This window comes from Orcinus orca, chromosome 3, assembly GCF_937001465.1.
Source record: "Orcinus orca chromosome 3, mOrcOrc1.1, whole genome shotgun sequence".
NCBI lineage: Eukaryota > Metazoa > Chordata > Mammalia > Artiodactyla > Delphinidae > Orcinus > Orcinus orca.
In genome coordinates, this window is record NC_064561.1 from 60,027,323 (window position 1) to 60,054,478 (window position 27,156).

Below are 27,156 nucleotides of genomic sequence, written 5' to 3' on the forward strand. Positions count from 1 at the left end.
AGGCTTGTATAGCTATAAACTTCCCTCTTAGAACTGCTTTTGCTGCATCCCATAGGTTTTGGATTGTCGTGTTCTCATTGTCATTTGTCTCTAGGTATTTTTTGATATCCTATTTGATTTCTTCAGTGATCTCTTGGTTATTTAGTAAGGTATTGTTCAGCCTCCATGTGTTTGTGTTTTTTACGTTTTTTTCCCTGTAATTCATTTCTAATCTCATAGCATTGTGGTCAGAAAAGATGCTTGACATGATTTCAATTTTCTTAAATTTACTGAGGCTTGATTTGTGACCCAAGATGTGATCTATCCTGGAGAATGTTCCGTGCACAATTGAGAAGAAAGTGTAATTTGCTGTTTTTGGATGGAATGTCCTACAAATATCAATTAAATCTATCTGGTCTATTCTGTCATTTAAAGCTTCTGTTTCCTTATTTTCATTTTGGATAATCTGTCCTTTGACATGAGGTGTTAAGGTCCCCCACGATTATTGTGTTACTGTTGATTTCCTCTTTTATAGCTGTTAGCAGTTGCCTTATGTATTGAGGTGCTCCTATGTTGGGTGCATATATATTTATAATTGTTATATCTTCTTCTTGGATTGATCCCTTGATCATTATGTAGTGTCCTTCCTTGTCTCTTGTAACATTCTTTATTTGAAAGTCTATTTTATCTGACATGAGTATAGCTACTCCAGCTTTCTTTTGATTTCCACTGACATGGAATATCTTTTTCCATCCCCTCACTTTCAGTCTGTATGTGTCCCTAGGTCTGAAGTGGGTGTCTTGTAGACAGCATATAGATGGGTCTTGTTTTTGTACCCATTCAGCAAGCCTGTGTCTTTTGGTTGGAGCATTTAATCCATTCACGTGTAAGGTAATTATCAATAGGTATGTTCCTATGACCATTTCCTTAATTGTTTTGGGTTTGTTTTTGTAGGTTCTTTTCTTCTCTTGTGTTTCCCACTTAGAGAAGTTCCTTTAGCATTTGTTGTAGAGTTGGTTTGGTGGTGCTGAATTCTCTTAGCTTTTGTTTGTCTGAAAAGCTTTTGATTTCTCTATTGAATCTGAATGAGATCCTTGCTGGGTAGAGTGATCTTGGTTGTAGGTTCTTCCCTTTAATCCTTTTAAATATATCATGCCACTCTCTCCTGGCTTGTAGAGTTTCTGCTGAGAAATAAGCTGTTAACCTTATGGGAGTTCCCTTGTATGTTATTTGTCATTTTTCCCTTGCTGCTTTCAATATTTTTTCTTTGTCTTTAATTTTTGCCAATTCGATTACTATGTATCTTGGCGTGCTTCTCCTTGGGTTTATCCTGTATGGGACTCTGCGCTTCCTGGACTTGGGTGGCTATCTCCTTTCCCATGCTAGGGAAGTTTTCAACTATAATCTCTTCAAATATTTTCTTGGGTCCTTTCTCTCTCTCTTCTCCTTCTGGGACCCCTATAATGCAAATGTTGTTGCATTTAATGTTGTCCCAGAGGTCTCTTAGGCTGTCTACATTTCTTTTTATTCTTTTTTCTTTATTCTGTTCCACAGCAATGAATTCCACCCAGGTCACTTATCCGTTCTTCTGCCTCAGTTATTCTGCTATTGATTCCTTCTAGTGTAGTTTTCATTTCAGTTATTGTATTGTTCATCTCTGTTTGTTTGTTCTTTAATTCTTCTAAGTCTTTGTAAAACATTTCTTGCATCTTCTCGATCTTTGCCTCCATTCTTTTTCTGAGGTCCTGGATCATCTTCACTATCATTATTCTGAATTCTTTTTCTGGAAGGTTGCCTATCTCCACTTCATTTAGTTGTTTTTCTGGGGTTTTATCTTGTTCCTTCATCTGGTACATAGTCCTCTGCCTTTTCATCTTGTCTATCTTTCTGTGAATGTGGTTTTTATTCCACAGGCTGCAGGACTGTAGTTCCTCTTGCTTCTGTTGTGTGCCCTCTGGTCGACGTGGCTATCTAAGAGGCTTGTGCAAGTTTCCTGATGGGAGGGACTGGTGGTGGGTAGAGCTGACTGTTGCCTTGGTTGGCAGAGCTCAGTAAAAGTTTAATCCACTTGACTGCTCATGGGTGGGTCTGGGTTCCCTCCCTGTTGGTTGTTTGGCCCAGGGGAACCCAACACTGGAGCCTACCTGGGCTCTTTGGTGGGGCTAATGGCAGACTCTGGGAGGGCTCACACCAAGGAGTACTTCCCGGAACTTCTGCTGCCAGTGTTCTTGTTCCCACGGTGAGACACAGCCACCCCCTGCCTCTGCAGGAGACCCTCCAACACTAGCAGGTAGGTCTGGTTCAGTCTCCCCTGGGGTCACTGCTCCTTCCCCTGGGTCCCAATATGCACACTAATTTGTGTGTGCCCTCCAAGAGTGGAGTCTCTGTTTCCCCCAGTCCTGTCGAAGTCCTGCAATCAAATCCCACTAGCCTTCAAAGTCTGATTTTCTAGGAATTCCTCCTCCCGTTGCTGGACCCCCAGGTTGGGAAGGCTGACGTGGGGCTCAGAACCTTCACTCCAGTGGGTGGACTTCTGTGGTATAAGTGTTCTCCAGTCTGTGAGTCACCCACCCAGCAGTTATGGGATTTGATTTTACTGTGATTGCGCCCCCCCCCCACCGTCTCATTGTGGCTGCCTCTTTGTCTTTGGATGTGGGGTTATCTTTTTTGGTGAGTTCCAGTGTCCTCCTGTCGATGATTGTCCAGCAGCTAGTTGTGATTCTGGTGTCCTCGCAAGAGGGAGTGAGAGCACGTCCTTCTACTCCGCCGTCTTGGTTCAGGGCCGAAAATCTCTTGTTAAATTCATATGCATTTTATTTTTGATGCTATTGTAAATGGAACTGTTTTCTCAATTTTATTTTCAGATTGTTCATTGCAAGTGTATAGAAATACAATTGATTTTGGTATATTGATCTTGTACCTTGAAATCTGATGAACTTATTTGCTAGTTCTAATAGGCTTTTTTAGCACATTCCTTAAGATTTGTTATATACAAGATCATGTCATGTGCAAATAGAGACAGTCTTACTTCTTTTTCAATCTGGGTGACTTCTATTTCATTTTCTTGCCTAACTGACCTAGAATGAACCTGCAGTATAATGTTAAATAGAAGCAGTAAGAGCAGACATTCTTTTCTTATTTTTGATCTCACAAGGGACGCAGTCTTGCAGCATTAAGTATGATTTAAGCTGTGGGTTTGCCTTTGTTCTTGAAAGATAGTTTTGCTGAATACATAATCCTAAATTTACAGTTAGTTCTTTCAGTACATAAGGGTATTATTCCACTGTTTTCAGATTTCCTTGTTGTGACTAAAACTTCAGCTGTCAGCTTATTTACCACTCATATGCAGATGATCTATCTCTTATCTCTGGCTACTTTTAAGGGTTTTTTGGGTTGTTTTTGGTGATCTGCAGTTTCACCATGATGTGTGTAGGTAGATTTATTTTATATTTTTCTACTGGGATTCATTAAGTTTCCTAGATTCAAGGATTTGTGTCCCTATATTAGGAATTTGCGTCCCTAATCCCTATACTGGCCACTGCTGGAAACAAAAATACACTCTAAGCAAGTTGACATTGAAAATATTCAGGAAAATAATAGTCTCTTTTGTTTTCAAAATCTCCATTAAAAGAATTTCTATGATCTCCCTATGGTAGACTGTCAAAATGGCCAAATTCTTCCCTTCTCTGTATTCACACCATTGAAAACTGATTCTGCAGGTCCTCACACAAAAGGCAAGGTTTATTTCTCCATGATCTTGAATCTGGGTTGGCCATTTGACTTGTTTTGGCCAATGGGACATTAACAAGTATAACACAAGCTGAGGCTTGAAAAGATCTTGTTTACTGAAGTCTGCTCTCTTGTTGAATTTGGAACTCTGAGACCACCATGGAAATGAGTCCAAGCCAGTATGCTGGAGGATGAGAAACCAAATGGAGGCACTCAGGTCAACTGCCTGCCAACCACTGCCAGCTGACCCACCATAACATCATGATGAGGTGAGGAGAGATAAGCAGAGCCAGGTCAGATTGGAAGAAGTGCCCAGCCAACCCAGAGAATCATGAACTAAATAAAACATTGTTTTAAACTATTAAATTTTGGCCTAAAGTAAAACATAACAAATACAACCTCTTAAGACTATAACTGTAGAGTCATGGCTCAAATCTCCTTATAACAATTTTATTCTCATTACTCTTTGCCCTGTTTCAATTTCTGGGGATGTAAAAATGGTCTCCCGCCAAGATACTCTTGCAGGTCAACTTGCACTAAAGGGGTATGCCAATCCTCAGTATACAATACAAACCACATGAAGTTTTGCCAAGATGGCGGAGTAGAAGGATATGAACTCACCTTCTCTCACAAAAAACAAAATCATAACTAACTGCTGAACAACTATCAACAATAACAACAACAAAAACACTGGAACCTACCAAAAAAGATATTGTACATCCAAAGACAAAGAAGGAGCCACTTTGAGATGGTAGGAGGGGTGAAATTGCAATAAAATCAAATTCCATACCTGCTGGGTGGGTGACCCACAACTTGGAATATAATTATATCAAAGAGGTTCTCCCACAGGAGAGAAAGTTCTGAGCCCCACATCAGGCTCCCCAGCCTGGGGGTCTGGCATCGGGAGGAGGAGCCCTCAGAGCATCTGGCTTTGAAGACCAGTGGAGTTTGATCACAGGAATTCCACAGGACTGGGGGAAACAGAAAACTCCACTCTTGGAGGATGCACACAAGGGCTCATGCACACCAGAACCCAGGGGAAAAAGCAGTGACCTCATAGGATCCTGGGCCAAAACTACTTGCCAGTATTGGAGGGTCTCCTGTGGAGGCAGGGGGTTGGCTGTGGCTCACTTCAGGGACAGAGACACTGGTGGCAGTAGTTCTGGGGAGTACTCATTGGCGTGAGCCCTCCTAGACGCCACCATTTTCTCACCAAGACCACCCAACAGCCTTTAGGCTCCAGTGCTGGGACACCTCAGGCTAAACAACAAACAGGGCTGGAAAACAGCCCCACCCATCAGTAGACAGGCTGCCTAAAGTCCTCCTGAGCCCACAGCTTCCCACTAATCACATGTCTTAACACAGCCCTGCCACCCAGAGGGACAAGACACAGCCCCACCCACCAGTGGGCAGGCACCAGTCCCTCCCACCAGGAAGCCTGCACAAGCCTCTTGGACCAGTCTTATCCACCAGGGGGAAGATAGCAGAAGCAAGAATTATAACCCTGCAGCCTGCGGAACAGAAACCACAATCACAGAAAGCTAGACAAAATGAGATGGCACAGAAATATGTCCCAGATGAAGGAACAAGATGAAATCACAGAAGAACAACTAAATGAAGTGGAGATAGGCAATATACCCGAAAAAGAATTCAGAGTAATGATGGTAAAGATGATCCAAGATCTTGGAAAAAGAATGGAAGCACAGACTGAGAAGATACAAAAAATGTTTAACAAAGAGCTAGAAGATCTAAAGAACAAACAGAGATGAACAATTCAATAACTGAAATGAAAAATACACTAGAAGGAATCAATAGCAGAATAAATGAGGCAGAAGAATGAATAAGTGAACTGAAAGACAGCATGGTGGAAATCACTGCCATGGAACAGAACAAAGAAAAAAGAATGAAAAGAAATGAGGACAGTCTAAGAGACCTCTGGGACAACATTAAATACACCAACATTTGCATTATAGGGGTCCCAGAAGGAGGAGGAGAGAGAGAGAGAGAAAGGACCTGAGAAAATATTTGAAGAGATAACAGCCAAAAACTTCCCTAGCATGGGAAAGGAAACAGTCACCCAAGTCCAGGAAATGCAGAGACTCCCAGGCAGGATAATCCAAGGAGGAACACACCAAGACACATAGTAATCAAATTGACAAAAAATAAAGACAGAAAGAAAATATTAAAAGCCACAAGGGGAAAGCAACAAATAACATACAAGGGAATATCCATAAGGTTATCAGCTGATTTTTCAGCAGAAACTCTGCAGGTCAGAGGGAGTGGCATGATATACTTAAAATGATGAAAGGGAAAAACCTATAACCAAGAATACTCTACCCAGCAAGGCTCTTGTTCAGCTTCAACAGAGAAATCAAAAGCTTTACAGACAAGCAAAAGCTAAAAGAATTCAGCACCACCAAACCAGCTTTACAACAAATGGTAAAGGAACTTCTCTACGTGGAAAAGAAAAGGCCACACATAGAAATAAGAAAATTATGAATGGAAAAGCTCACTGGTAAAGGCAAACATACAGTAAAGGTAGGAAATCATCTACGCAAATATGATATCAAAACCGGCAATTGTGAGGAGAGTACAAATGCAGGATATTGGAAATACATTTGAAATTAAAAGACCATTAACTGAAAACAATCTTGTATATGTATAGACTGCTATATCAAAACCTCAAGGTAACTACAAACCGAAAATCTACAGTAGATACACACAGAAAAAGGAAAAGGAATCCAAACACAGCACTAAAATTAGTCATCAAATCATAAGAGAAGATAACAAATGAGGAAGGGGAGAAAAAAGACCTGCAAAAACAAATCCAAAACAATTAACAAAATGGCAATAAGAACATAGATATTGATAATTACCTTAAATGTAAATGGATTAAATGTTCCAACCAAGAGACACAGACTGGCTGAATGGATACAAAAACAAGATCCGTTTATATGCCGTCTATAGGAGACCCACTTCAGATTTAGGGACACATACAGACTGAAAGTGAGGGGATGGAAAAAGGTATGCCATGCAAATAGAAATCAAAAGAAAGCTGAAGTAGCAATACTCATATCAGACAACATAGACTTTAAAATAGGCTGTTATAAGAGACAAAGAAGGACACTACATAATGATCAAGGGATCAATCCGAGAAGAAGATATAACAATTGTAAATATATATGTATCCAATATAGGAGCACCTCAATATATAAGGCAAATGCTAGCAGCCGTAAAAGGAGAAATCCACAGTAACACAATGATAGTGGGAGAATGTAACACAATGATAGTGGGAGAATTTAACAATCCAGTTACATCAATGGACAGATCATCCAGACAGAAGATCAATAAGGAAACACAGGGCTTAAATGACAAATTAGATCAGATGGACTTAATTTATATTTATAGAACATTCCATCCAAAAGCAATAGAATACATTTTCTTCTCAAGTGCACATGGAACATTCTCCAGGATAGATCATATCCTGGGCCAGAAATCAAGCCTCAGTAAATTTAAGAAAACTGAAATCATATCAAGCATCTTTTCTGACTACAACACAATGAGACTAGAAATCAATTACAGGAAAAAATCCTGTAAAAAACACAAACACATGGAGGCTAAACAATATGTTACTAAATACTCAATGGATCACTGAAGAAATCAAAGAGGAAATCACAAAATACCTAGGAACAAATGAAAACAAAAACACAATGGTCCAAAACCTACAGGATGCAGCAAAAGCAGTTCTAAGAGGGAAGTCTATAGCAATACAATCTTACCTAAGGAAATAAGAAAAATCTCAAAGAAACAACCTAACCTCACACCTAAAGTAACTAGGGAAAGAAGAACAAACAAAACCCAAAGTTAGCAGAAGGAAAGAAGTCATAAAGATCAGAGCAGAAATAAATGAAATAGAGATGAAGAAAACAAAGTAAAAGATCAATGAAGCTAAAAGTTGTTTCTTTGAAAAGATAAACTAAATTGATAAACCTTTAGCCAGACTCATCAAGAAAAAAAGGGAGAGGGCTCAAATTCACAAAGTTACAAATGAAATGGGGGACATTACAACTGATATCACAGAAATACAAAGGATTGTAAGAGACTACTAGAAACAACCATATTCCAATAAAATGGACAACCTAGAAGAAATGGACAAATTCTTAGAAAGGTAAAACCTTCCAAGACTGAACCAGGAAGAAACAAAATATGAACAGACCAATCACAAGTACTGAAACTGAAACAGTGATTAAAAAACTTCCAACAAACAAAAGCCCAGGACCAGATGACTTCACAGGTGCATTCCATCAAACATTTAGAGAAGAGTTAACACCAATCCTTCTGAAACTCTTCCAAAAATTTGCAGAGGAAGGAACATTCCCACCCTGATAGCAAAACCAGAGAAAGATATCACAAAAAAAGAAAATTACAGGCCAATATCACAGATGAACATAGATGCAAAAATCCTCAACAAAACACTAGCAAACTGAATCAACAATACATTAAAAGTATCATACACCATTAAAAAGGATCATACACCTAGATCAACTGGAATTTATTTCAGGGAAGCAAGGATTCTTCAATATTCGCAAATCAATCAGTGTGATAAACCACATTAAGAAACGGAAGGATAAAAACCATACGATCATCTCAACAGATGCAGAAAAAGCTTATGACAAAATTCAACACCAATTTATGATAAAACCCACCAGAAAGTGGGCATAGAGGGAACTTTCCTCAACATAATAAAGGCCATATGTGACAAACCCATAGCTAACATCATTCTCAATGGTGAAAAGCTAAAAGCATTCCCTGTAAAATCAGGAACAAGGCAAGGATGTCCACTCTCACCACTTTTATTCAACAGAGTTTTGGAAGTCCTAACCATGGCAATCAGAGAAGAAAAAGAAATAAAAGGAATCCAAATTGGAAAAGAAGAAGTAAAACTGTCACTGTTTGCAGATGACACGATACTATGACTAGAAAACCCTAAAGATGCTACCAGAAAACTACTAGAGCTCACCAATGAATTTGGTAAAGTTGTGGGATACAAAATTAATACACAGAAATCTCTTGCATTTCTATACACTAACAATGAAAGATCAGAAAGAGAAATTAAGGAAGCACTCGCATTTACCATAGCATCAAAGAGAATAAAATACCCAGGAATAGACCTACCTTAGGAGGCAAAAGATCTGTACTCTGAAAACTGTAAGATGCTGATGGAAGAAACTGAAGATGACACAAACAGACAGAAAGATATACCATGTTCTTCGATTGAAAGAATCAATACTGTCAAAATGATTATACTACCCAAGGCAATCTACAGATTCAATGCAATCCCTATCAAATTACCAATGGCATTTTTCACAGAACTAGAGCAAAAACTTTAAAAATGTGTGTGGAAACACGAAAGACCCAGAATAGCCTAAGCAATCCTGAGAAAGAAAAGCAGAACTTGAGGAATCAGGCTCCCTGACTTCAGACTATACTGCAAAGCTAAAGTCATCAAAACAGTATGGTACTGGCACAAAAACAAAAACAATGGAACAGGATAGAAAGCCCAGAAATAAACCCATGCACTTATGGTCAATTAATCTAGCAAAGGAAGCAAAATATACAATGGGGAAAAGACAGTCTCTTCAATAAGTGGTGCTGGAAAAACCGGACAGCTACATGTATAAGAATGAAATTAGGGACTTCCTTTGTGGTCCAGTGGGTAAGACTCTGCACTCCCAATGCAGCGGGCCCAGGTTCAACCCCTGGTCAGGAAACTAGATCCCACATGCCACAACTAAGTGTTCGCATGCCACAACTAAAGATTCCACATGGTGCAACTGAAAGATCCTGCATGCCATAACTAAAAGATCCTGCATGCTGCAACTAAGGATCCCGCATGCTGCAATGAAGGTCCCCCATGCTGCAACTAAGACCCAACGCACCCAAATAAATACAAAAAAAAGCTTTAAAAAAAGAATTAAATTAGAACATTCTTTAATACCATACACAAACTAAACTTAAAATGGATTAAAGACCTAAATGTGAGACCAGATACTATAAAACTCTTAGAGGAAAACATAGGCAGAAATCTTTGACACATCACAGCAATATCTTTTTTGATCCATCTCCTAGAGTAATGAAATAGAAACAAATATAAACAAATGGGATCTAATTAAACTCAAAAGCTTTTGCACAGCAAAGGAAACAATAAACAAAATGCAAAGATAACCCACAGAATGAGACAAAATATTTGCAAACAATGTGACCGACAAGGGATTAATCTCCAAAATACAAACGTTTTATGCAGTTCAATATCAAAAAAACAATCCAATCAAAAAATGGGCAGAAGACCTAAACAGAAATTTCTCCAAAGAAGACATACAGATGGTCAACATGAAAAGATGCTCAACATTGCTAATTATTAGAGAAATGCAAATCAAAACTGTAATGAGGTGGCACCTCACACCAGTCAGAATGGCCATCATCAAAAAGTCTACAAACAGGGCTTCCCTGGTGGCGCAGTGGTTGAGAGTCCACCTGCTAATGCAGGGGACACGGGTTCGTGCCCCGGTCTGGGAAGATCCCACATGCCACGGAGCGGCTAGGCCCGTGAGCCATGGTCATTGAGCCTGCGTGTCTGGAGCCTGTGCTCCGCATTGGGAGAGGCCACAACAGTGAGAGGCCCGCGTACCACAAAAAAATTAAATAAATAAATCTACAAACAATAAATGCTGGAGAGGGTGTGGAGAAAAGGAAACCCTTGTACACTGTTGGTGGGAATGTAAATTGGTACAACCACTATGGAGAACAGTATGGAGGTTCCTTAAAAAACTAACAATAAAGCTACCAAATTATCCAGCAATCCCACTTCCGGGCATATATTTGGAGAAACCCATGGTTCAAAAGGATACATGCACCCCACTGTTCACTGCAGTGCTGTTTACAATAGGCAAGACGAAGCAACCTAAATGTCCATCAATAGACAAATGGATAAAGAAGATGTGGTACATATATACAATCGAATATTACCCTGCCATTAAAAAAGCATGAAATAATGCCATTTGCAGCAACATAGATGGACAGAGAAAGACAAATATCACATGACATAGGTTACATGCGAAATCTTTAAAAAAAAAATGATACAAATGAAATTATTTACAAAACAGAAACAGACTCACAGCCTTAGAAAACAAACTTATGGTTACCAAAGGGGAAAGGTTGGGAGGGAGTGATAAATTGGGAGTTTGTGATTGGCATATATACACACCACTGTATTTAAAATAGAAAACCAACAAGGACCCACTGTAAAGCATAGGAAACTTCAGTCAGTATTCTGTAATGGGGGCAGAGTCAAGATGACGGTGTGGGAAGATGGGGAGCTCGCATCTCCCCACAATTAGGGTGCCTGCCGGATGCTGGTGGGGGAACTCGATACCCAAGGAGATGGGAGGAATTCCCAAGCAAACCAGTAGGACGTGGGGGGACTGAGAGGAGAGAAGAAGTGGAGGCCAGACAGGACCAGTGCCCCTGAGGGGTGGCTGAGATAGGGGAGGGGTTCCCACGCCTGGAGGGACCCACAGGAGCTCAGATAAGGGGGGAACATGCCCAGCGTTTCCCCTGCCCATTGGGCAGGGGAAGTCTGCCCAGCTCTTGGGCCTGGTCCATTGCCCTCAGAGGCCCCCTCTGGGCCACGTTGGTACTGGGAGCATAGGACAGAGGCCAGGGGAGAACAGGAGAGGCAGGCAGGAGGGGCCTTCCAGGACTGGAGGGGCGGGAGAGGAGCAGAGGGCATTTGCTCCGCCCACTCAGGTCCAGGAAGCCTGCTGGGCTCCCAGGTGGGGTCCCCCGCCCTCTGAGACCAGAGGCACAAGGCACGCCTGGGCCCCTTCTGTTCCGTTTAGCCTAAGCCCCACACCCCCACACCCCCCAGGGCCTTTTCCAGCCCTGTGGGTCCTAAGCATAGGCCCCACCCACTGCCCAAACCCTACCCTTGCTTAGGTCCCACCCTCCACAGCCAAGGCCTTTTCCCCCATTTTTTTTTTTCTTTTTCTTTTCCTTCCTCCTCTTTTTTACTACTGTCATACTGTTGTACCTTCTGGTTATTGATTCATCTATATTTTTATTTTTATATTCTTTCTAACATACCTGTTAGTTTCCTAGTCTGATTTTATTTTTTACTTTGTTATTGTCCTTTTTTTTTTTTTGCCACCCCACACGGCTTGCTGGATCTTGGTTCACTTGCCAGGGGTCAGGCCGAAGCTCCTGCAGTGGGAGCTCCAAGTCCAAACCACTGGACTAACAGACAACCTCAGACCCCAGGGAATATTCACCAGAGTGAGGTCTCATGGAGGTCCTCATCTCAGCACCAAGACCCAGCTCTAGCAAACAGCCTACAAACTCCAGTGTTGGAAGCCTCAGGCCAAACAACCAGTAAGACAGGAATACAATCCCACTCAAAAAAAAAAAAAAAAAATGAGACGGCAAAAAAATACGTCACAGATGAAGGAGCAAGGTAAAAACCTATAAGACCAAATAAATGAAGAGGAAATAGGCAATGTACCTGAAAAAGAATTCACAGTAATGATAATAAATATGATCCAGAATCTCAGAAATAGAATGGAGGCACGGATAGAGAAAATACAAGAAATGTTTATCAAAGATCTAGAAGCCAGAAGGGAATGGCAGGATATGCTTCAAGTGATGAAAGAGAAAAACCTACAATCAAGATTACTCTACCCAGCAAGGACCTCATTCAGATTTGACGGAGAAATCAAAAGCTTTTCAGACAAGCAAAAGCTAAGAGAATTGAGCACCACCAAACCATCTTTACAACAAATGCTAAAGAAACTTCTTTAGGCAGGAAACCCAAGAGAACAAAAAGACCCACAAAAACAAACCCAAAACAATTAAGAAAATACATATCAATAATAACCTTGAATGAAAATGGATTAAATGCCCCAACCAAAAGACACAGACTGGCTGAATGGATACAAAAACAAGACCCATATATATATATATATATGCTGTCTACAAGAGACCCACTTCAGACCTAGGGACACCTACAGACTGAAACTGAAGGGATGGAAAAAGATACTCCATGCAAATGGAAATCAAAAGAAAGCTGGAGCAGCAGTACTCGTATAAGATAAAACAGACTTTAAAATGAAGACTGTTACAAGAGATAAGGATGGACACTACATAACGATAAAGGGATCAATCCAAGAAGAAGATGTAACAACTATAAATGTTTATGCACCCAACATAGGAGCACCTCAATACATAAGGCAAATGCTAACAACCATGAAAGGAGAAATCGACAGTAACACAATAATAGTAGGGGATTTAGCAGCCCACTTACACCAATGGACAGATCATCCAAACAGAAAATAAATAAGGAAACACAAGCTTTAATTGACACAACAGACCAGATAGATTTAATTGATATTTATACAACATTCCACCTGAAAGTGGCAGAATACACTTTCTTCCTAGGAGGTGCACACAGAACATTCTCCAGGATAGATGACATCTTGGGTTACAAATCAAGCCTTGGAAAATTTAAGAAAATTGAAATCATATCAAGCATCTTTTCTGACCACAATGCTAAGATACTGGAAATTAATTACAGGAAAAAGACTGTAAAAAAACACAAATACATGGTGGCTAAACAGTGCACTACTAAATAACCAAGAGATCACTGAAGAAATCAAAGAAGAAATTAAAAAATACCTAGAAACAAATGACAACAAAAACATGATGACCCAAAACCTACGGGATGCAGTAAAAGTAGTTCCAAGAGGGAAGTTTGTAGCAATTCAATCTCACCTCAAGAAACAAGGAAAATCTCAAATAAACAATCTAACCCTACATCTAAAGCAACTAGAGAAAGAAGAACGAAGAAAACCCAAAGTCAGTAGAAGGAAAGAAATCATAAAGATCAGAGCAGAAATAAATGAAATAGAAATGAAGAAAACAATAGCAAAGATCAGTAAAACTAAAAGCTGGTTCTTTAAGAAGATAAACAAAATTGATAAACCGTTAGCCAGCTTCATCAAGAAAAAAAGGGAGAGGATGCAAATCAATAAAATTAGAAATGAAAAAGGTGAAAGCACAACTGACATTGCAGAAATACAAAGGATTATAAGAGACTACTACAAACAACTATATGCTAATAAAATGGACAACCACAAAGAAATGGACAAATTCTTGGAAAGGTACAATTTTCCAAGACTGAACCTGGAAGAACTAGAAAATATAAACAGCCCTATCCCAATTAAAGAAATTGCACCTGTAATTAAAAATCTTCCAACAAACAGAAGTCCAGGACCAGATGGCTTCACAGGCAAATTCTATCAAACATTTACGGAAGATCTGACAACAATTCTTCTCAAATTCTTCCAAAAAACTGCAGAAGGAGAAACACTACCAAATACATTCTACAAAGCCACTGTCACCCTGATACCAAAACCAGACAAAGATATCACAAAAAAAGAAAATTATGGACCAATATCACTGATGAATATCGATGCAAAAATCCTCAAAAAATACTAGCAAACAGAATCCAACAATATATTAGAAGGATCATACACTATGATCAAGTGGGATTTATCCAAGGGATGCAACATATGCAAATCAATCAATGTGATACACCATATTAACAAATTAAGGAATAAAAGCCATATGATCAGGCTTCCCTGGTGGCACAGTGGTAGAGAGTCCGCCTGCCGATGCAGCGGACACAGGTTCGTGTCCGGGAAGATCCCACATGCCGCGGAGCGGCTAGGCCCGTGAGCCATGGCCGTTGAGCCTGCGTGTCCGGAGCCTGCGCTCTGCAATGGGAGAGGCCACAACAGTGAGAGGCCCGCGTACCACAAAAAAACAAACAAACAAAACAACAACAACAACAAAAACCCATATGATCATCTCAATAGATGCAGAAAAAGCTTTTGACAAAATTCAACACCCATTTATGATAGAAACTCTCTAGAAAATGGGCATAGAGGGAACCTACTGCAACATAATAAAGACCATATATGACAAACCCACAGCAAACATCATACTCAGTGATGAAAAACTGAAAGCATTTCCACTAAGATCAGGAACAAGGCAAGGATGTCCACTCTCACCACTCCTATTCAACATAGTTTTGGAAGCCCTAGCCACAGCAATCAGAGAAGAAAAAGAAATAAAAGGAATACAAATTGGAAAGGAAGAAGTGAAACTGTCACTGTTTGCAGATACTATACATAGAAAATCCTAAAGATGCCACCAGAAAACAACTAGAACTAATCAGTGAACTTGGTAAGGTTGCAGGACACAAAATTAATGCACAGAAATCTCTGGCATTCCTATACACTAACAACGAAAAATCAGAAAGAGAAATTAAGGAAACAACCCCACTTACCATTGCAACAAAAGGAATAAAATAAGTAGGAATTTATTTCTAAATAAATTAAGGAGGCCAAAGATTTGTACTCAGAAAACTATAAAACACTGACAAAAGAAATCAAAGATGACATAAACAGATGCAGAAATATGCCATGTTCTTGGATTGGAAGAATCAACACTGTGAAAAATGACTATACTGCCCAAAGCAATCTACAGATTCAGTGCAGTCCCTATCAAACTACCAATGGCATTCTTCACAGAATTAGAACAAGAAATGTTACAATTCGTATGGACACACAAAAGACCCCGAATAGCTGAAGCAATCTTGAGAAAGAAAAACGGATCTGGAGGAATCAGGCTCCCCGACTTCAAACTATACCACAAAGCTATAGTAATCAAGACAGTATGGTACTGGCACAAAAATAGAAATATAGATCAATGGAACAGGATAGAAAGCCCAGAGATAAACCCACGCAATATAGTCACCCAGTTTACAAAAAAGGAGGCAAGAACATACAACAGAGAAGAGACAGACTCTTCAATAAGTGGTGCTGGGAAAACTGGACAGCTACATGTAGAAGAATGAAATTAGAACACTATATAACACCATAAACAAAAATAAACTCCAAATGGATTAAAGACCTAAATGTAAGACCAGATACTATAAAACTCTTAGAGGAAAACATAAGAAAAACATTCTTTGACATAAGCCACAGCAAGATCTTTTTTGACCCACCTCCTAGAATAATGAAAATAAAAAACAAAAATAAACAAATTGGACCTAATTAAACTTAAAAACTTTTGCACAGCAAAGGAAACCATAAACAAGACCAAAAGACAACCCTCAGAATGGGAGAAAATATTTGCACATGAAACTGACAAAGGATTAATCTCCAAAATATACAAACAGCTCATGGAACTCAGTATCAAAAAAACAAAAAATGCAATCCAAAAATGAGCAGAAGACCTAAATAGACATTTCTCCAAAGAAGACATACAGATGGCCAAGAGGCACATGAAAAGATGCTCAACATCACTAATTATTAGAGAAATGCAAATCAAAGCTACGAGGTATCACCTGACACCAGTCAGAATTATCAAAAAATCTAGAAACAATAAATGCTTGAAAGGGTGTGGAGAAAAGGGAACCCTCTTGCACTGTTGGTGGGAATGTAAATTTATACAGCCACTATGGAGAACAGTATGGAGATTCCTTAAAAAACTAAAAATGGAAATACCACATGACTCAGCAATCCCACTACTGGGCATACACCCTAAGAAAAACATAATTCAAAAAGAGACATGTACCACAATGTTCATTGCAGCACTATTTACAATAGCCAAGACATGGAAGCAACCTCAATGTCCATCGACAGATGAATGGATAAAGAAGATGTGGCACATATATACAATAGAATATTATTCAGCCATAAAAAGAAACAAAATTGAGTTATTTGTAGTGAGGTGGATGGACCTAGGGTCTGTCATACATAGTGAAGTAAGTCAGAAAGAGAAAAACAAATACTGTATGGTAACACATATATATGGAATCTAAAAAAAAAACAAAATGGTTCTGAAGAACCTAGGGGCAGGACAGGAATAAAGATGTAGGGAATGGACTTGAGGACACAGGGAGGGGGAAGGGTAAGCTGTGACGAAGTGAGAGAGAGGCATGGACATATATACACTACCAAATGTAAAATAGATAGCTACTGGGGAGCAGCCGCATAGCACAGGGAGATCAGCTCGGTGCTTTGTGACCACCTAGATGGGTGGGATAGGGAGGGTGGGAGGGAGGCTCAAGAGGGCGGGGATATGGAGATATATGTATGCATATGGCTGATTCACTCTGTTGTACAACAGAAACTAACACAGTACTATGAAGCAATTATACTCCAATAAAGATGTATTAAAAATATATTCTGTAATAACCTAAATGGGAAAAGAATTTGAAAAAGAATAGATATATGTATATGTAGAACTGAATCCCTTTGCTATCCACCTTTGCTGTAACACAACATTGTAAATCAACTATTGTCCAATATAAAATAAAAATTAAAAAAATAAAATGAAATAAAAGCCACACAATTAAAATATACCCCATATAAGCTTCTATAAATAAATTAGGGAATATGAATATGAGATTTATTTGCTCAGTGAAGAGTCCAGTTAGATCCTGGGGAAGGAAATTTGCAACTTTAATGATGGCAGAGGAAGTCAATCTCAGATACATGAAGCTGAAGTTCAGTAGCAGATACTAAAATGAACAGATCTGGGGGTTTCAGCTGACCTTAAATTCAATATACATCAGTGGTGTGAAGTGGCTTCTCGGGAAGTCCATTCAACATCAGTCACATTAAAGAAATGTAGTCCTTGCTGTATTGGCAGACCTTGAGAAGTATGGTCTGTTTTGGGCAGTAGGCTTTAGGGATGATAGTGACAAACCAGAACGGATCAAGGAAGAAGACTTCAGGATGATTATACAAGTTGGAATCATTTCAGATGAGGCCCAGTTTAAGGACCTGCAATATAACTGTGTATGTGGGGCAGACCTGGCTACAAGTATGTGAAGGGCAGCCACTGGGAAAAGCAACCACAAAGAGCTCATCAAACCCCATGAGGACAAATCTAAAACCAAGTGGAAGTTAAAGGTTTGAGGTCAAACATTTTCTAAACTCACAGAGCAATCCAACATCAGAATGGATTCTCTGTGGAACTGGAAGCCTGGAAGCAAAGTTCAGGAAGTGGAGGCTGGAGTGGCATTAGACAGGGACACTGGGGAGGGAGTGCTGTCCTGTTTGGGCCAGAGGGCTCTCTGGGCTCCTTCAGCCGAGTCCCTCTTCCTGCTGCTAGTGAGCCTTCTTCCTTTGGGAATGCTTAGCTGGGTTGAGCTAAGGTTTTATAAATTAGCCATGGGTAAGCTGTCACAATTAGAGGTAACGCAGCGTCCATCTGCTCCCAAATGGCAAACCTTACCGAAGTCAAGACGTACCTTCTCCCTTGTGAAACCTAACCTCTGAGGATTGTCACACTCACGTCAGAGCCACGCCAAATTTTACCGGGACAGCTTGCTCTTTCATTGGCTCTCAAACTGATTTATAGGCACAAGCCAGTAGTCTTCTCAGATGTGTAAGATAAGCTTGCAGGATTGCCTTTTTCCTTCTGGTTCAGTGCTTCCACTCTGGGGTCACCAGGCTCCCTTTCTCCCCCACCCCCCCCCCCATATCCCACGGCTTCTCTCACTCTACCCTCCCTCTTCACGCCATGCCGCTGAAGGGAGAATTCTCATTACTGGCTCAAGGAAGGTCATTTTAGGGCTTTGCAGGTATCTCAATTGCCTGTGTCTGTTCTGCCTGCCCCATGGCATGTCCTGGGGTGAGAGCATGGCGAGGAATCTGAGAAGGGTGTTGGGAGATTGGGCCTCCTACCTTGACAGGTGAAGCATCTGATGTGGAAATGGTTATTGTGGACGCGAACCACCTCCCCTTTGCAGGTGTCTCCACATCGATAGCACTGGATGACACTGGAGCTGCCCCGGGGATTGTAAGGATTCTGCTGATAAGGAACTGTAAAGAGAAACAAAGAGATCACCATCCAGAAGGTCCTTACTCTTTAAAAAGTCTGCCATAAGAAATGATTATAATCTTAACTGGCAGAAAAAGCAGAAAGGGTGACAATGATTAGCAAAATACCTTCAATACATCATCAGGCTGAGTATGCCAAGCTAAGACATCTTTAGAAGGTGAGTGGCATTAAGATATGAGTCCATGAATCTCCTTAAGTAGGTAGAGACTTATGAGTGAGCATAACCTTTTCTTGCAATAACAGAGGCCAAATTCACAAATGAAGAAAAATAAAAGAGGAAGTTGAGTATTTCAAGGTAAATGATCCAGAAATACTATTTCTTGGGAGATCTCTGGATCAATACCAGGCCCCAAACAAAGGGAATTTAGGTCTTGCCATTGACTCCTGGCTCTCAAGGAAATGGGTGGCTGACTCTGCCTCCAAATGGCCTTTTTGTTGAGCAAGATACAGTCCCTCTCGGCACCTCAGTTTATACATCTATAAAATGAGGATGGACAATGGTAGTTGACTTTCTATAAAGGCATGAAGGGAGGCACTGTAGTTGGAAGGAAGTTGATGAGGCGACTCACCTTACAACTGCCTTTGAACAGCACTTTCCATAACATTGAGAAAATGTCACATGTGTATAGTTAAGAAGAGAGAGCTGGTGGAGACTATGAAGGGGCTGAAGTCACTGGGACTGCAGTGCTATGGTCAGCATTTGATGATGCTGCAGACCTATACTTGCCTTTTGAGGCTACTGATCTCTTGCTTAGATTTTTCTCATGGCTACTTTTCTAGATTTCCTTTCCCTGAAATATACTTTGCTTGACCATTCTATAATCTGGTCATCTAGCATTTAATAATAGTAGGCACCTGTCTAGAACATAAAATTTCAGGGTTGGAAGGGATATTAATAGCTGTCTGGTCCAACCGCATTATATATAAACTGCTGAGATAACTTTGCCAGTGAGGAACCCAATCTTCTCTCTTGGAGGAAGTCCCTAGGGGCCCCAGGGAGAGAACCACTCAATTCCTCAATTTTTACTCAAGGCTGTAGCAACAGTCCACAAACTTCTGCTCATACCCTATTAGGATAAGGCTCACTTTTGTCCTAACCATAAGGATGACCACTTGATTGGAGGGGAATATGGTGTCTAGCATTTAGACATGTAGACTTACTGGCTAAACTCTGAATAAGCATAACATAAGTTAACCTGGACTCACAGAAACCTTGAACTGCCAAGGAACCTAGAGGTCACCTAGTTCAAGGGTTCTTGACCTAGTGTGGTAGCTGTTGTGTCTGTTCACCGAAATTTCAATCTTTTATTCTTGGCACATGGTGTCTTGCTTGGCAACGAAATGTGGATGGAAATTGTGTGTCACTTCCAACTGGAAGCCCTAGGAGCCAGTATGGTATCTGCCATATTGCCTTCCCATAGCCCAGCAGCCAGTGGTACCCCCAGATGGTGTGCAGGATGCCTCAGCTTGGATCCCTGGCTGAGAAATCCTAGAGCAGAGCTCTAAGCTAACCCAGGATGAACATCTATCATGAGCCAGGAGGAATATTTGATGGCATATCTTCTAAGATTTTTTTGTTACTGTAGCATACCTGACTGATACACCTGATATCTAATATTTCTCTCTAATGAAATATAAAATTTGGTGTTATATACATTATCCTACAGCTTTTTTCAGATTCTCAAAGATGATCTCCATAACTGATCTCATCCACCCTCCTCCTTTTAAAGTCAAGGAACAGGAAAGCAGGACTTTCGATTACCTCCCACATCTTGAATCATAAGTGCACGGTAGGGCAAAGAGCTGGTTGCTTAGCCCTGAAACTACTATTGCTGAAAACTTTGCTATCTGAGGTGGGAGAATAATACCTTTCTTACAGTCTTTCTCTCAAGGAGTTCATGTCCCTTAAGTTTTTTTTTTTCTGTCTTAAATTTAAGACAAAAGTTAAATGAGTTAGCTAGTTAACTAAAATATTAATTAACTCAGTAAATGGGTTAATACATGTAAAGCATTTCAAAACATGCATGAAGTGCTCCACAAATGTATCCAGTGCTCCACCGGTATCATGACCATCACATCCTCCCCAGAGCTCAGAGCAATCTTTCTCCACCCCCAGAATATCCACAAACATTCTCCTTAGTCCTGTCTCCTTTGCTTCTTTTTCTGATTCCTGCTTAATGTCCCCTGGAATATATTTCACTCTCCCGTCTCCCCCGCTCCCCCCAATTTTGGAGAAAAATATAGATTCTATTTATATGAGCAGTGTAATGATCTACTACTGCTAAGGGAAACAAAGCTGTGAGTCTGAAAATAAAATAGGAATAGTATAATCATCACCATCAATAATGAGAGCTCTTGAAAGTATCCAAAGTCCCTCCTGAATCACTACGCAAACTTTTATCTACCTCTTCTAATTGATCCCACCTTATTGTTCAAGAACCAGCAAGATCAATTAAATTTTTCTAATTTGATTTTCTGGGGAGATGGATTAGTGATCATGGTTTTCAGTCAAAACTCAATCTTTGAACCATTCAAATAAAAAGCCATAAAATCAGAGTGAGGGGATGGATTGGGAAAACAGACTTTCTGGGGCAGAGTACCCATGGGCTCCCAGCCCTAACTCTACTGCTCCCTTCAGGATGAGGGTGCTGTTATGGTGATGCTGACTGTGACCAGAGTCCACAAATGTCTGACATTTATAAATAGTCCGATAAACAGAAATGCATGCATCGTTGGTGTGAGTTCTTCGAGATTGCTGATGTAAGCTGTGACTATAAAAGGTCAACGGTGTAGCATGATTTCAGCTTACAGACATGTGAAGACCTTTCCTTATCCAGATAGTGCCAATAGGAACTCTGGGGATCATGGGAAGCTCCACTGAGATATGCCACATCTGCTCTTGCCCTGGAAGCCACCTCATTTTCAGTAAGATTTTGTATTCTCAGTTAAGTCAGCAACTTAATCTAACTTTATTGTGTGTGTGTATGAGGGGGGTGGTGCTGTGATATCTCTTCCCTCCAATCTATAACACCCTCTGAAACTCTAAAATTTTACTGTTGATTTTCTGCTGGTTATTATTTCCATTAATTTTTATCTCAAAGTACTAAAATTCAGTCATGTGATTTACAATATTTATCTATGGGCAAATGTCTTTTGAATTCCAAATTGACTTATACATGAAGTTTTAGACTGCTTTGTGTTAGGAACTGCCTATCCTTGAGAGCAACATTTGAAAGCAGGACATTAGTTCTTCAAAGCCTCAAAGGACATTAGCTCTTCTCACTTGTGAAATAATCCATGAAGTTACCAAGTTTAGACATATGGGTCATGTGCTATATTTCTAAAACGCACGCAAGGAACCTCTGGCTTCTGTTTCATGTTAGTTGGCCAAAAAGTGTACCCAGGAGAGTCATTCCCAGTTACTAGTCCTTAAGCGGTGATGTCCAATAGAATTTTCTGAGATATGGAAATGTTCTATATCTACGCTGTCCAATATAATAATCACTAGCCATATGTGGCTATTGGGCATGTGAAATGTGGCTATTGGGCACTTGAAATGTGGCTAGTGTGACTGAGCTACTGAAATTTTAATTTAATTTTAATTAACATAAATTTACATTGCAATAGCCACATGTGACTAGTTGTTGCCATAGTGGACACGATAGCCTTATAGTTTCACAAATGGAACTTGCATTAAGAATGAAGAAATTAAACTTGGTTAAATCCTATTTATACAAAAATAACACGTATGAATTAATTTGGGAATACCACCTCAGACTTAAGTTATTTCTTTTTATCCCTGAAGAGTTTAAAAATTGTATTTAAAAATAATTTGCTATAAGAACCAGTTACACACACATTCACCCATCCTGAATTTGATCTGGAGACAAAAGGTTCTGCGCAGTGAAATAAATACTGATTGTTTTTTAAAAGGACAATTTTTCAGGTACTGTAAGACTGAACAATCTTAATCTTTCCAAGAATAAAAGCAAGATAATCAGTTGACAATGGTTATCAGTATACTTTTTAAAAATAAATTTATTTATTCACTTATTTAAATTTTGGCTGCACTGGGTCTTCCCTGCTGCACACGGGCTTTCTCTAGTTGTTGAGAGTGGGGGCTACTCTTCGTTGCAGTGTGCGGGCTTCTCATTGCAGTGGCTTCTCTTGCTGTGGAGCATGGGCTCTAGGCACGCAGGCTTCAGTAGTTGTGGCATGTGGGCTCCGTAGTTGCGGCTCGTGAGCTCTAGAGCGCAGGCTCAGTAGTTGTGGCGCACGGGCTTAGTTGCTCCGCGGCATGTGGTATCTTCCTGGACCAGGGCTTGAACCCATGTCCCCTGCATTGGCAGGCGGATTCTTAACCACTGTGCCACCAGGGAAGTCCCCAGTACAATTTTTTAAGAAAGAAAATCAGCTGGTCAATGACTATGAGATTAAAAATTAAGGGTCTGGGGCTTCCCTGGTGGCGCAGTGGTTGAGAGTCCGCCTGCCAATGCAGGGGACGCGGGTTCGTGCCCCGGTCCGGGAAGATCCCACGTGCCGTGGAGCGGCTGGGCCCGTGAGCCATGGCCGCTGAGCCTGCGCGTCCGGAGCCTGTGCTCCGCGGCGGGAGAGGCCGCAGCAGTGAGAGGCCCGCGTAAGGCCAAAAAATAATAATAATAATAATAAAAAATTAAGGGTCTGAAACATTAAGTATTCTTCTACATGCTTACCAAATCTTTAGTGTTCTAAAGATGAGAAAATACATCTTAATTCCACAACTAAATTTGCAAGTAAAGCTCTTCCCCAAATGTTACCAAGATAATGTAAAACTGCTGGAACAAAACAACATATTGGAAAGGGAGGGGTTACTGGCCCCTCTGAAGTTAAAAGGAGCACGAGAGTGGAACAATAGCAGGAAACAAATTCAGCACCCAGTTCCTCTACCTGGCCGTTCCTCTCTCCCTCTGTCGTTCCTCATCTTGTGTTTCTCTCTCTGATGGGTAGTGCTGGGGGTATCCTCTCTGCAGTCACCTAGTTTTATACAGGATTGGGCAAATCCTGTAACTTCTCTGGCCTCAATTCCATCCTTAGTCACCAAGGAGATTGGACAAAATGATTTATAAAACTTCCTCCAACTGAAAACTGGTTCTGTCTCTGTGTGTCCTTTGCTGTACATCTTTCTTTCCCTCCATCCTTTCTTTTCTCCATTAACTTTCTCCTGCTTTTAAACTAGACTGTGCTGTATCTTATCAGATTTATTAGTCTCTCTTAAAAGCAGATAATGGCATGATTCCTCTCTCAAAAACAATGCGACCTAAGTTATGTTCTCTTTACTGATGTAGTGCCTGCACCATGTTTTTTCCTCTTCTGAGGGTCACTTAACCTTGTAGATAAAAGTGTTCCCACATTCTAATTGAGTCGTCTTTATAAAATAGTCTTTAAAAGGTAGAAGCACCTATGCAAGGGTGGGGTATAATTAAAAGAGTGACAAAACTGATGTGGAGACAGTATAACGACTGTGAATAATTGGCTGGAAGTGTAATAAAAACAGTGGAGCTTCTCTCTGAACAGTGAAACGTCAAGCAGAGCATCAACCGGTTCAGCAATGAGCTCGCAACAGCCTGGGGCCCAGGAAAACAACCGGGTACAGCAGCTGTCACATGCCACCAGCTCCCAGAGTACCCTTAGTGTGTTCACAGGTATTCACTAAAGACCCAGGAGGAGACGCAAGTGAGGATCCAGGCATTTCACAGGTAGAAAGCTATCCGTCTGAAAGGTTAGGGTGGGGTCTGGCTATAAGAGTTATCTGGTAGTTCAGAAACAGGCCCTTCAATTTGATTTTGGAGTTGAATCAGAACACACGGCACTGATCCTGTTTCCTGTGTAAGACCACCGAGATGTGGGATCTCTGTGTAGGAAGCGGTGCGAAGAAGCTCACGGCACAGAGGTCAAGGGTGTAGATGCTGGAGTCAGGGGGGCTGCGTTTGTGTCGCAGCCCTGCCACTTGGTCAAGTTATGTGAGACCAGTCTTAGTTTGCTCATCTCTAGAGTGGGAATAACTCCGGTCATTTGTGAGTATTAAATTAGCTAAGCAATATAAAAGTGTTTAGTACACTGCTTGGCATGTCACTTGGGCTCCATAAGTATAAGCAATAGTTAATATTAAAGAATCTTCAAAGCCATGTACCCCTACCTCCTACTCAATGCAAGAGTTCTTTCTAAATTACTACCCCTACCAGCTTGCCACTGAGCTTTGCTTGAACATTGTCAAATCCGTTTTTGGACCAGTCCAGCCTGGGCAAAGGTTTTCTGGTTTTCCCTCCCTGCTGTCAAGAAAAATGCCCTTGGCTGCAGCCCATTCCACCAAAAGCAACCTCCTTTTTTCTCCCCCATCTCCAAACTCTCTCTGTTTATAGGTTTGAGCTGCAGCGGTGGGTGGCTGACATGCTTTTGATATATCCTGCAGAGGAATGTGTGAATTGGGTGTTTCCTGTTGTGGGAATGAGAGGCTATGATCTATGTTTTCCTGGGGTGGTGTATTTTGGGCACATCTGCTGTTTCCAGGGGGATGTGTTAGCGTGCTTGTTGTCTGTGCATACTTTGAATAAGTGAGTAATTTGTTTTCTGAAAACTCTGATAGGAAGACAGTGAGAGCTGCTTCTGGTAACCCCGAAGGGTCACACATGTGTCATCTCATTGTGTCATTACATCTATGCTCCTCATGTGAATACCTGGAACCAGACTCTTAGAGCTGAGGTTTAACATTACAACAGGTGGGCTGGGGGTCAGTGTTCTAAGATGCAGAAGCATAGGAGGGAGTTTGGAATGGAAGACATGCATGAAGAAACTAGAGGGGTAAATGCATAAGGGAAAGTCTGGGAAGATAATAACAGATATTATTATTCCATTAGGAACTGTGCTCAGCAATTTACATATGTCATCTTACTGAGTTTTCATAATTCAGGAGGAGCTATTATTATTATCATTTTTATTATTCAGATGAGGAAATGGAGACCCAGAAAACTGAGGTCATTTGTCCAAGGTTACACGGTTAGTAAATGGCAGAGGCAGGATCTGGACCCAGGAAGTCTGACTCTAGAACCTGTGCTCTCACCACTAAGCCCTACTGCTTGCCATGCAGAAGAGCCAACAGTGGCTACCTCTGGGGAGGAAGTAGGCTCTGGGGGGTGGGCAAAAAGGGTATCTAATTTTTTTCCCTCAACAGTAATCATCCATTGCCCAGTTGAATACACACACACACACACACATGAATTTTACAGAGATTTAAGAATAATGATGGAGGGTACTAACATACAGACCAGGAAACTGGGAATAGTAAATCAGCCGCTCTGGCAGACGATGAGGAAACTGTGATTGCTGCCCCAGGGCCAGGGGCTATCAGCCTTGAGCGGCTTCCCTGGCATGGGCAGGGACAGCCTGACAGGTGGGCATCTGGGTGCCCTGAGACAGGCAGGCTCTGCAGGTGCTGGCAGCTGCAGCAGAGCAGAAGCAGGCGCTCTCTGGGAACCTCACAGATGGCCCCGGCCTGGCCACAGTTTCCCATGTCAGCAGGTCAGTAAAACAGTCTGTCACCCCAAGACGATGTTGTAAAACCTTTGCTGCAACAGAAACTCCTCCATAGCCTCTCTCTGCCAGGCTCCACAGCGTGTACCACGGTCATGGCGTGCAGCTGGCAACATGGCTCGTGCCGCCTTCCTCAGCAACGTGTTGTCAGGACATGTGTCAGAACTGCACGCTCTTGGCCAGACAGACTGCTCTTGCTTAACAGCCAGCTGCCACGCTACCGCTACAGCAGAGAGGACCTGAGCTAGACCCAGACGGCCTTCCCCAGGATGAGCATCATGGGCCAGGAAATCTGAGCTGAGGTCCACAAAGGGATTGATGTATTTCTCACTTGTTAGTGCAGTCACTTGATAAAATGAGAACTGCATACTCGTTACTCATTTTGCAAATTCAGAAAGTCGACCCGGGTGTAATGTCATAGAATTAACTTTTCACTTTTTTCTATATTAATCTCATTGTAAAAAACTCAAAACTGTATACTTCCAATTGAATTCAATCAAACACTTTAAGATAAGACAAAAACAAACTCATTTCTTTCTTATAACTCAACTTGGTTCCTATTTCAAGACAAGCAGAAACTAAGTTTCGGTGAGTTTGCCCCTCTGCTCCCCCACCCCGTCCTGTTCACTGGGGCTTGTGTCCCCGCCTTGGCTCAGAGGGCAGGTGCACAGGGTCTCTTTCTAAGGACTCAATGAGACCCGTGTTCTCACTTCTTTGAGATTCTCCTCCCCACCTGTGAGCCAGGCAATGAAGTTTGTTAGCTGTGAGTAAAGGAGCCCTTTCTGCCCTCCCTAATTTACGGTTTCTCTAGAACATTTAACTTTGAGATAAATCCTTCCTGATCTAAGGGCACAGACGTCTGAAATCCAAAAGCCAGGAAGAGACCCCTTTTGTCTCTGCCTTCTGCTGCCC

The 27,156-nt window shown here is 41.1% G+C and overlaps 1 protein-coding gene and 1 long non-coding RNA gene across 6 annotated transcripts in view; one reads left to right on the forward strand and one right to left on the reverse strand.

Moving 5' to 3' along the window:
- The window catches only part of ABLIM3 (actin binding LIM protein family member 3), a 176,385-nt gene that overhangs the window by 81,855 nt on the left and 67,374 nt on the right, over nt 1-27,156 (reverse strand). For all 5 annotated transcript variants that reach the window (XR_007476465.1, XR_007476462.1, XR_007476464.1 and 2 more), the window contains one exon: nt 18,522-18,659. Coding sequence is in view for 1 of the 5 variants with exons in the window: in XM_004280373.4 (XP_004280421.1) it covers nt 18,522-18,659 (138 nt within the window). In the remaining 4 variants the exon portion in view is untranslated. The remainder of the gene's footprint in view (nt 1-18,521; nt 18,660-27,156) is intronic.
- Nucleotides 1,208-27,156, forward strand: part of LOC125964012 (uncharacterized) — a 197,104-nt gene continuing 171,155 nt past the window's right edge. The window contains exon 1 of the long non-coding RNA XR_007476504.1: nt 1,208-1,550. This is a non-coding gene — a long non-coding RNA (uncharacterized LOC125964012). The remainder of the gene's footprint in view (nt 1,551-27,156) is intronic.